Consider the following 12,305-nt stretch of genomic DNA (forward strand, 5'->3'; position numbering starts at 1 on the left):
GCCATTTTAAACCGGGGAACTAGAGATGTGTTACACTTATGAGCCTGAAAATTACACCAGAGGTATATTCGTGAAGATGATTGGGCATAACTACTCCTAAGTAGGATAAGATATATGCTGAATTATGAAAACAAGCAATTTACCTGCTGTAGACTTAAAAGTCTAACTTTTAAAATAATATTTTGGTGATTACTTACAGATGAAAAAACACTAGCTGGAACAAATACTTTGAAAACGCACCCAATCAGCTAGACCAATTTAATTTTACAGTCTACTACTAATTATTCTGAAAAAAAAAGTGGTGAATATTGTCGTGTTTCATTTTTAGATGACACTGTTTTAAAACAAAAAAACATATAATTTTTTTTCATATACTGTTTAACATGGAAAATACAAAAGCGATTAGCTGAAACTAATACATTTACTATGTAAAATAGTTTGCAGAAACTACAATTTGAAATTTTATATGATACTTAATAATTTTCAATATTAAGAATAGTAATGAAAAATCACTTACAAGGTACCTAAAATACAACAACTGAAATTCTCTCAGCACTTTAACTCTAAAGCCAAGTGCATCTAACACTGACTTGCATTTAAAATAACTACAGATCCTTATCCTTGAAACAATTTATATGTAACACACAGTCACGCACACAAAAACTTTCTTGTAATATAAATTACATAGCATACAACCAGAAACAGGTATAGGCACTAGAAGCCTTTGGGGAAAGCTCTGTAGTCAGAAAAATATTTCAACCAATTAACATCACTAAATAATACATGCACTGCCATGTAAATAACAAGTAAACAATGTAAGATTCCTAAAAAACCAATTCACATAATTTAGCCTTTTTTTTTTGTTCCTATTGTTGTCATAAATCTGATTGAAACTACCCTTTAAAAAGACTTCTGCAATAAATATATTGAACTTACATGAGGATGGGTGCCCCCAATTTGTTCTCCGCCGTAGCAGATACAGGGAGTAACTCCTTCACTCAAGCCAAGGCTTTTATAAGAATGTATATATACAGCTCCCTTTACATATCACTTTCAACACTTTCAATAAAGAGAATAATTTGCACAACTTTTTGATTGCAAAAACTATAATCTTGTTTTTCTGCCCCTCAATGAATAAAAAACCCAATTCCTTTCCCCTGTTTTCAGAGATATCCAAGCTTACTTTGTTGGCTTTTTACTCTTGCACAATCATATGTTTCATATTGTGAGGGAGGGATTGATTTTTACTGCTTGTTTAAATGTCATTGCCAGTGTGGATAGGCCCTGATATCCAAAATTTTGCCCTCTTTTCCTCCCTTTCCTCCATACTACTATTAACATCAAAGATCAACTTCAATGGTCTTTTTCAACAACAATAACTAAACAATTACTGCAATTCAATTCTCTTAAGTGGTGCCATAACAGCAAACAAATGCGTTTGATTAAAAAGAAAATGTAAACAAAAATAATCTTACTTATTACAACTGTGAATAAAATAGTAAGAAATAAATACACATTCTTGATGAGATTGTGAAAATAGTTAAAGATAGTGTTGCTTAAGAAAAAGAAGTAATTTTCTCTCAAACACATATATACTTTCCATACATTTGAAATAAGTCACATATGCACCTCCACAGGTGAATGATCAGTTGAATTCTACACCTTCCTGGGCACATTGGAAGAAAAATATAAAATAGTACTTCTTCCTGAGGGAAAATATGTTTCACAATATTCCTAGGAATAACTATCCCTTTACACAGTTCAAAGTGTGACAGAAAGCAACCACATAATGTAACGGTTGCAGACTATGCAGAAGCAAGCTCAATCTTATTAGGTGTCTTCTCACTTAAGGTCTCATGGAACAATTAGCTGTGTGTCTAACAGCCTAAAGCAACTCAGAAAAATCAGCTTTTGCCCCCTTTTGCAGGTAAAGTGGGATTTGGCATACATGAGAACCTCTGAACTGTGCACAAGCTCCGAGTGGCTTACGTGGGTTTAGTATTGTTGTTCCAGGACACGTTCAAGCACCAACCTGCCAGATGATCGGGTATTAATAATAATCAAGACTCTCCTTAATGATTTACAGATGGTCAGAAACTTCAGTGTTTGGGATAGGGACCTCACTACTGCAGTGCATACATTTGCTACTTCACAATTAGATTCATACAGTGTGCTCTGCCTGAAACTACAGCTTGGAAGGATTGAGTAATTTAAACTGGTTTAGAAACTAAGAACTTGATTGTTAAGCAGTGCATCCAGATGTAAGTATACTACACTAATGCACTATGACCTGCACTAGCTTCCTCCTCATTTTCAGGCAAAATTTAAGGTACTTATTTCAAACCAGAAAACCTTAAGTGGTGCTGAACATGCTCACATAAGTGACAGTTTTTCTCTCTGAGAGAGACACTACAGCTGTCTATTTAATCAAAAGGTAATATAAAAATCACACCTTAGAAAAGTATATTTAATGTTGGAAGAAGAAAGGGGAGAAAGCACAGAGAGCATCCTGCTGTAGCAGTGTATCACCGAAACAGAAGCTCATTGTAAGGAGTCAGGAACACGAGGAATCAAATCCCAGTTGCCACTCTGAGTGAACCAGACGTGACAGTTACCTTACATAGTCCAGCCTGCGTACCTTCTCATGCCAATAGAGCTCAATTGATTAGAAATTGAATGAAAGATGAGAGTCCTCAGCTTTATTTTCTTCTAGTCTCCATTCTAGAAAAGCTCTTCAGGATAAACTGTAAGCCTTATACTTCTTGAGACCATAGTGAAGGGAAGTGCTGTGTTCAGATAGCTTGTGACATTTTAAAGTTCATTTATTTGGTTAGCTACTCCCATGTGTGTGCGTGAAGAAAGAAATGAGTTGTTGAATTAGCATATAACTTGCTAGGTGTATTTGGAAGAATCACCTAAGATGCAATAGTTGTAACTTTCTGAAAATACGAGTATCTCTAAACACCATCAGAACCAACAGAGAATGTTTTCTAGTGTACCTGTTTCTACTGATTGATTCCATGTTTTGCTTTCCCACAGTTAAGGAACTTCTGAAGACTCTCCCACAAAGATTCTCTGGTAAGCAATAAAAGGAGAACCGATGTGGCAGGCTCTGCCACGTAGGCTTTTTTCCTTAACCTGATTAAATTGCAGGAATTTTATTGCTTCTGAAATTCTTATTCCTGTGTTAAAGTTTGCTCAAAACGGCTTCCAGGTTCAGAAGTTACAAAGATAAAGGCTGACAGAGGATCCTCACATAAACCTTATTTCTTTAGAAAGCCATGCTAAAAGCACTTGCCTAACAGGCTACCAGTGAGGACTGTCCAAATCCACTGGATGAGGCGGCGTCTTGTACAATTTCTGGGTCATGAAACCAAGACTAATCAAACTGTCTTCTTGATTGATTTTTTAGCTTGCTTCTATAATGCTGGTGAAATAAAGGAAATAGATCCATAGATCAATGAAAGCGCTTAATTTAACATAGGTACTCAATACAGTTCTACATACATTGCTAGCACTAATATATGCAGACCTGTCCCTATACATTCTTATAAAGATTACATGGATTTTTTTTTTTATGGGAACCAATTGCATAGTGAAGATGAAATAAGGTGCAGAACAGTGGAGTCTAGCTCCTTATGTCTTATGCCTAGGTCTGTCTTTCTGCAGTCTCTCTCCTACATACTAGGTAGCTCATGAGCTTGACCGTTGATAAGCTAATCAGTTCCATCCAGGCTGTGGTACCTCCTGACATGGGAGAAGCCACAGATCTATCCACTGGGCAAGTATGCAGCTGTAGGCTCCACTGTAGCAAAGTTTCGCAGCCTTAGAAATTTCAAATAAAAAGAGTTTTGCAACTTACAGAAAAAAAAAGAGAAATTTAAATAGACTGGTATGAGTGGACAGTGAGAGCACACAAAGCACTCTCTGACTCATTCTTAAATATAAAACAGCAAAGTTTGAACTGATTTAATTTTAAAGCTTGGAAAGCAGGAAATCTGGCTACCATTTTAAAAGCTGAAGATGCTCGGACGTAGAGTGGGGTGTAATAAGGTACAAAGCAAAGAGCTCTTCAAAGCTGTGCTTAGGAGCACTATCTTATGCGACTAACAACCACCTTATAAAATATTAAGCTATTTTGGATAGTAATGTGGAAAAAATGATTAGAATAAACACTGAGATGTTTAAAAATAGTATGTAATAGAAACTATGGGGCTTTTTTTTTTGTTTTCAAAGTGAAAGCCAACTACATATCAAAAGTATAACTGTTTTCAGTTTATGCCTGAATCTATACTCTAAATTAAACTCACAAAAATATGTTTTTCTTTTTCATACTTAGACTTGAAGATCAAAATCTGAATATGTAATAAGTAGAAACTATGGAAATCTGGCCAAATTAAATTTCCATGTTTGGAAGTACAAGGCTTGTGTGGTTATGTGTCTACCATAAAAAGGGAGAAAGAATCACTCTTCTTCCACATTCCTGTCCCTTCCTCAAACAAGCTCCTCCCTCAACAAAATTTCTATCTTGAACACTAATTTGCAAGAAAAACGGAGTTTGAGGGGAGAAAACTACTCAGTAGTGCATGCTGTGAACAGTTTCCACTGAGAAGCTTGAAAAACCAGGAGAAATATTAAGACTTCTTTTGTGTTTTCTAATGAAACTTTTCTATTTGGAATTTAACTGACGTATTTGTGAGTGGACACATAGATACATACTTTCTTAAAGAAAAAAAAACAAAACATAAAACAGGGAAAAATTTAAGGTATCTTAGCCACCTCCAGACAGAGAGAAAAAGAGAGTGCAAGAGAGAGAGGAGAGAGGGAAAATAAAAAAAAAAAAAAGCAAGAATAACTACTACCTCTGACTCTGGAAGCCTCAGAGGTGCAAGCTGTTGGAGGCTGAGACAGAATTTTTAGGAGGCATTGCTGTATACTTGTTACAGTCCTTCCTGGGCTTCCCCTGTGGTTGCTGCTTTCTGTCCCCTGGGACCCCCACAGACCATCAGAGCCACTAGTGTATGTGTGGCAACTGCTGTAGTAGGAGAGCACATGATGGGCAGCAGGGCTCTCCCAGCCTCACAGGAGAGGACACACTGTGGAGCAAGAGAAGGGTTGGAGAGGCAAGATGAGACCACTCTCAGAACCACTGTCATGCTTTGCCCTCCAGGAGCTGAGAGGGATGAAGATGATTCCTCTCCTCTCCTCCAAAACCTCCTGGGTTGGCTGTGGTCACAGCTGGAGATGATACAATGTGCTATTTGGTCCTTTCTTTCAACCCATTACTCTGACAGTAGATAACGTAACAAAACCTTCTCTGGTTGGCCCCAAACAAAACATGGTGTTTTCGCCTGCAAAACCTAATAATTTGGAAATCTGCCTTCTCAGTAGACACCTAAGTTATCATTCTTTTCTTGAATTAAGAAGATCTACCGATTGTCTAGTTCCATTAACAAAAGCAATGGAAATTATCCTACATATATTAAAATAATTTTGAGATGGCAATAGAAGAAAATACAAGAAAATACGCCCTGTCATTACTCTTTAAGAATAGGTAAGAAAAAGTTGCAAACAACTTTGTCTACACTGGTCAGCTCTTGTAAAGAAAATTCAGTGTCAGATTTTGGTCGTAAGAAATGTTACTGTAACTAAATCTGTATATGTATAAATATTAAATACATATTATATACATAAAGATGAGTCAATTGTATTTAAGTTTTCCATCCCAAACACTTATTTGAGACCTTTTTGTGACTTTAGATGCAGTTTCTCGGTGTGTTGGTGTTTTTGTTACTGCACCTGGCCCTATGCAAGGCTCCCAAATAATTTCAGAAATGTAAACGAGTCCTTTGTTAGAACGTGGAGTAGAAAATTTCCCAAAGGACTAAATGATTAACTTTTTTTTTTTTTTTAAGGAACAGCTATACAATTTCAACTGTAATTTTTACTCTATGTAGTAGAACTTTTGGCACTATTCCAATTTCCTCTAATGACAGTGTCAAATATTTTTTTTTTTCAACTGGAAATTGCTTAAAATTGTTATGATTTCTATTAGCTAGTCTGAACTGAGACAAAGAGCTTATTTTGCATAGGCCACAAAACAGATGTTGATAATCTCTGGTTACCACCAGTCTTGTCTGGACTTCAAACAGATGACCTGGAAGTGAAAGGTCTTATATCTCATTAATAATAATACAAGCTGTCAAATCCTCATGACCCAGAGTGTTCCTTAGGACAGGGCAGTAAGGCAATACACTCAGCACATTACTAAGAAGTCTGGATAGAGGGCTGATCACATTTAGTCCTCAGGCCAATGTGGATTAGCTACCCATGCCGGCTTGGATAAAAGATCAGCTCTTGTTTAGCAGTAGTAATGCTGCTTTATAGAAGCATTGCTAAATTGAAATTCAGAGTTGCTAGAAGTTAGGGCAGTGCTGGGATGCTGCATCCCACACAAACCTTCCCGGTACATTTGTATTGTGAGGGGTTTCCTTCCACCTACAGACAGATGTCCAAGAAGAAGGGAAGATTCTGTAGTGAAGGTTAAGATACATTAAGACTAAGAGGCATTAAAGGCAGTGAGTGGCTTTCCTTGGGTTTATTTGGATGAGTTGCTCAATCTCCTCATATAATGGAGTGAATATTATGTATTTATTCTTGCAAGACTGTTGTGAGGCTGTAATTCACCATAGCTTATGAGAAAGTCAGATTCTGAGTTGACTGAGCCCATGCAAGTAACCAGACAGATGCCCTCCAAAGCCTTTTGTCTTCCTAAAATAACTCAAAGCCTTATATCCTCCTGTCTTTATTTCCTTTTCTCTTTCTAGAAACTTTAGAGAGTAGTAGACTTCACCACGGATATTTTGCTTGGCTGGGGCCACTTGCTGTTGCCACCAGCCATATGACAAAATAGATGAAATGTGCTACAGCTACAGAACTTTCAAAAATGTCATTACGGCTAAATTCTGCTCTTGAATGTGCACAAACAATTCTCAGCAAGTCAAATGCAACTTCACAACAAAGAAAACATATTTCTAAAATGTAAAATTCATAAAACCTGAGTGGTTCAACATTTATTCTGTTTTTTTTTGTTTGTCTTTTTTTTTTAAAATGACCTATTTTAGTGCAAGATCAGTGCTTTAAAAAAAAAAAAGCTTGGGGAAAGAATATTAATTACCTACTAAAACACATCTCGCTTTAAGAATGTCAGCTTACGCTATTAGAATACATCCACATATTTTTCATTTTTAAAAAATCACCAACTAAGCAGAAGACAAACTGCTAGCAAATTTGCATTCTCAGGCTCTAAAAAGCAAAGGTAAGTATTTAAGAGCCCTACTGCAGCATTAGAAAGTCAAAATGGAAAAGAAAAGGAGAAGAGTTAGTAATATCAACTCACTACAGTGGACTTGATTGTATTACCCACAGATTCACAATATATTAGAAAACTGTTAAAATTGACTGGGCTATCTCAATTATTAGTTCTAACAGAGATGTGACTTGCCTCTTGAAGTGAACAGCCTGGGAAGAAAAGGAGCTAAAACTGAAACAGAAAAATGTAAAATATTTTAACATGTAAATGCTAAAACAAGAACAGCATCTTTTGATAACTCATACTGTAAGACCGTTAAAATACTGCTTTAGTTAAAAATCTTGATGCAAACGTAGAAGTCATAATTCTAAGACCATAATAACATGGAATCCGATTTTTATATTTTATTAAAATGCTACTTAATAGAATGAAATCTGACCAACTGCCATTGCAACATATGGAATACCGAGATTATATAATAAAAATATTCAGACTATAATTATTTAAAAATTCTCCACCCCATATGTAATTTATCAAAGTGAACTTTACATTGATTTGTGCCACATGGTTGATGAAAAACTATAAAGAGTCTCTGGAACAAAAGATACGCACAGATAACTTTGTATGAACAATCTCAATCTGTTTCAAACTTTCTTTTTTTTTTTTTTAGTTTTAACTTCGAAAATAAAAATACTGTAATTATATTCTCTTAGTTAAAAGTTTCTAAAACCTAAGGTCTCATCTTTTTAAAAAGTGCCTTAGTTTCATGGAATAAACAATGTTAAATTGTTTTAGTTAAATGTGGACAATCTTAAATCAATTTAAACCTGGTTTATAATGATTTAGTTTAATTCCTATCCCTTACTGAGACAACTCAAATCGTTGTAAACCAGGTTAAAATTGATTTAAGCTTTAAAGTTAAATTGGAGGCATATCTGAATATAGAAATTTCTATGTGTCATTCCACTCAGAACAGTAACTAGATATAAACGATGCTCTGATATACCATAACTTGATAGATCTGAAAGATTTCCAGATCATATACAGTGAATCTACATAACTCTTTAAAATTATATAAGAATGGACAGTGTGGCTTTATTGGGACCCGCTCTTCAGAGCCGTCAGAGGTTGTTCTAACCTTCTTGGACATAAAACCCACCTTTCTTGCCTACTGCTTTTCCTGATTTCAGTTACTAGACTCACAGTTCACAGTCACATTGTATAAACTGAAAACTGTGGGAAGCAGTGGCATCATTATATGCAAAATCATGTAGCAAAAAAGAGGGTATGGAGGAATTCAGGTCTTTTTCACCGCTTAGTAAAATTTACAAAAGACACATACAATACCATGTGTGACCATTAACTCTCAAAATAATTTCATCTCCAAAAATGAACAGGAGTTGAGTAGCAAAGGCTGCAGTTAATCTGACTGTTAAAAATGAGGCAGTGGAATGTGGGTTCTTTTTGAGAAGTTCACAGCTTTTGGTGCACATATAGCATCATCACCACGTCACCTCACCATACCTGGCAGTGCCTTACTTGCCCTGTTAGTGTTGATAGGGACCACGAAGGCTAATTTCTGACACTGTTAGGACAGACGTCCTGTCAATATTTCAAAAGCTGTCTTGTTTCAATTTCTACAATTTCTGTTTTTCTAATGCTGACAGTATCTCCCGATTTCTACAAACTATAAAAGCAGAGGACTAGAATTACTGTGCCATGTCCTGAAGGAGCAGGGGATGTCATATAAGTAGTGATCTCTAGTAAAAGGGTACACTGCACAGAAATACTTAAGGACACATTGAAATACTAGGATTTTTGCAGAGGGATGCAGCTATAAACACTGTACTGCACTGGTGTGTTTGAACGAAATGGTATTATTGGGACATACTTAAGAGCTGACTGTGAAATTTTCCAGACTGGACAAGAATTTTTCATGTCCACTTTGCAGTTCAATATTTCCATGCAAATGAGTATTGCAGACTTTAAACTATAGCAAGTGTATGCATATTTAGCTGGAAGCACTGTACTTGGATATAAGAACTTAGCCAAAGCAATACCAAGTTTTCCTTCTAAAGGAGAAAAGAACATCAATCAAATTATCCCACTAATGGTCCTGCTTGATGCATTATTTTATGGATGTGAGACCACAGTGTCTCAGCAATGGTTAGCTGCAGATTGAGAAAGCAAGCAGCACATATTAACTGTGATAATCATACACTGGAAGTGGCTCCCAAACAAAAGCATTTACTTCCCCTCTCTGCTCTGCTGTAGTTTCAAAGTATGAGACTAACTTTCACATAGGCACTATTTGCTTTTGTTTGTTTGTTTGTTTTCTTTCATTTTGTTGTTACCATCCATTTATGATCTTATCTTTGCTTCAAGTTTCCACTTCATTATCAGAAGAAAGTGTGGGAGCAAAGGTAGATATTTTAGAAATTCCATTATGCAGAAAAAAAACCCGAGACACCACAAAACTTCCCCTTAGTGGAGTAATTCAATAAAGGAATTTTAAAAATATAACAATTTCATCCTACATGTCATATTTTTATGTCATCTGAGAGGAGAGTGCATTTTCAACTTTCAACATGCCTTTCTTTCCAGACTACATCCCCAGGAAAAGTAGTATTGCAGATAGAACTGTAACAGAACCTGCTAGAAGACGGATAAAATTAAGACCTCACTGCATACCTTCACATAGGGAGAAAGGACCAGAAGGGCTCACTCATTTATGTTTTCATAAAGGATTCATTCCCAGCTCATCTGCTAACTAACGAAGTTCATAGCTTGGTTACAGTTTCGTTCCTTCTTAGACCCTGTTTACAACCGGCAACTTTTTCCCTTGCTGTGACAGATGGGTTGAGATACTGCAGATTCCCCTTAACTCCATCAGTGAGAGAACTAGGTGCCAGCAGGAGGGCAGGTGTCTCTCCACAAGCTGCTTGGCACTTGGGATCAGGTCATGAAAGCGCGCAACAACACTCTGACTCACAAAACCCTGACTTACGGAATTAGTTCACATTTCCATTTTACCAAAAAAAAGAAAAAAAAAAAAAAGAGACATTCCCACAGTAGTTTTACATAATTTTCAACAAGTCACAGGCAGTAATAAAAGCACTTGAGGTATTGTTATTTCTTGCATCTCTACTGAAGGACTGTGCAATAAGCACATGCTTTGTAATCAGTTCCCCTAGTTCATGGAAATAGGGCTTCATATTAAATCTAAACCACAAAGAATCTGTTCGTACTGCAATTGCATGCTTAGCTGTAAATACTAAGACACTAACCACAAAGGTTAAGAACTAACAAATTTAAAAGACTCTTTTGGCTCATATCTTAGTTGTAACGAAAAATATAATTACCTGCAAGGTTGTCAATCTCTTTCTCTTGGAGCAAGCTAACAGCATCATCATCTCCTTCCAGCATAAGCTCTGTTTCTGCATTCTGATTTACCACAGCTTGGCTTCGGAAAGTTTTCTTTGACTTCACTACATCCTCTTCGGTGCCTAAAAAAGTTACAAATGTTGTGAATTTAGCTGAATAATATTTTAAATATAAAACAACCACAGTCAAGTAGTAAAAAAATACAGTATAAATCACCTTTATCAAAAAAGGGAAGGAACATTTCCTAAAGCTTTATCAAGGTTTACAAAATATGCAGCCTTATTCTGTCTTTCAAAATATATCTTGAATAAAACACAAACTTTTTTACAAAGTCTCTCCTACTTTATGTTTAATTTTGTTCCATTAGTTTTCCACCGGCAAGAAATTCAGCAGGAGTTTCTCTTGAGTTCCTGGCTCCCTGACTCTTACTGGCCCCTGAGAGATCAAACCACTACTCCTAAACAAAGGAGTTCCTTTCAGGAATTCAAAATCTGTCATTTTTGATCTCTATCCCAGAGATACAAGGGACAGGATGGTGAAGCAGGGGATGGGTTATCTCAATATGCAGCCACAACAAGATAGGCTACGTAGAGATTCAGAAAAGACCGAAAAAAGACAAGCATGATAAGGGAACATTGGTGTGTGTCTGTGTGTGTGTTTCAAAGGAGCACAACAGAAATGTCAGTGTATGGATACGTGCCAGTTACGTCAAAGGACTTCACAGGTAAGTCTGATCCTTTCTTCTTGCCTACAACTGACTTCTTCTATTCAGACTGATGGTTCCTTACAGCAGGAGACATACCATCTCATGTTTTGGGAAGGTCCTACTCGTACTTGCCAGAGTTTATTCGCATGATATGAAATTAATCGTAATGTGGTCAAATGACAGAATCATAAGTAGTTTTCATATCTTAAACAGCTTTCATGTTACTGTTGTGACATCCACACAGTATTTCTTTCTTTGCTGGGGAGAGGTCCTTAGATTTATTTTCAGCACTACAGACTCATAGTAGTCTTAGGCAAGAAAGCTTTCTGGTTTTTTCCTAAACAGAAAACCCTGCATCTTGACCTTGGACCATACAAGATCTGGGCATCTCCAGTTCTGTCAACCAAGAAATAAAACCCAAATGTAATCACTTCTTTCTGTATGGTCATTTGGAAATTTGCTTCCTACTAAGCTACAGAATTATGGGTAAAATCTGAGCAAAACCAGGCACGTGTGGATTTAGTTTGTCTTCCACAATGCCTGGACTTAAACACAATGAATACTATTACGGCAGATGTAAAATGATGAGGTAAAGCCCAGTAAGACTCTTGGTCTCATATTAACACAGGACAACTGAGAGGAATATAGTAAGCAGACAAGGAATGGAATTGATGTGCCAGGCAGTTTTATTACTACAAACAGTGGGGAAGGTGTTATGATTTTATCTCCTCCTCTTATATGAGTCTTTTTATTAGTTTGTGCACAGGAGAGTCACACCACATAAATAAGAATTCTGGAGGTATATTTTTCTGTTAGTGTGTTTACTCTGTTTGAAGATCACTGTCAGTATGTCACTTGACATTGGCCTCCACCACAGGCTGAGACAACTTCACGTTTTACATT

General features: G+C 36.4%; 1 protein-coding gene across 2 annotated transcripts in view; it reads right to left on the reverse strand.

Annotated features, from left to right (window-relative positions):
- NBEA (neurobeachin) overlaps positions 1 to 12,305 on the reverse strand; it is a 509,094-nt gene that overhangs the window by 160,439 nt on the left and 336,350 nt on the right. For both annotated transcript variants that reach the window (XM_086771979.1, XM_086771978.1), the window contains exon 39: positions 10,675 to 10,818. In XM_086771979.1, coding sequence (XP_086628105.1) covers positions 10,675 to 10,818 — 144 coding nt within the window. The remainder of the gene's footprint in view (positions 1 to 10,674; positions 10,819 to 12,305) is intronic.

The sequence above is a fragment of the Chlamydotis macqueenii genome, chromosome 1 (genome assembly GCF_036417535.1).
Source record: "Chlamydotis macqueenii isolate bChlMac1 chromosome 1, bChlMac1.mat, whole genome shotgun sequence".
NCBI lineage: Eukaryota > Metazoa > Chordata > Aves > Otidiformes > Otididae > Chlamydotis > Chlamydotis macqueenii.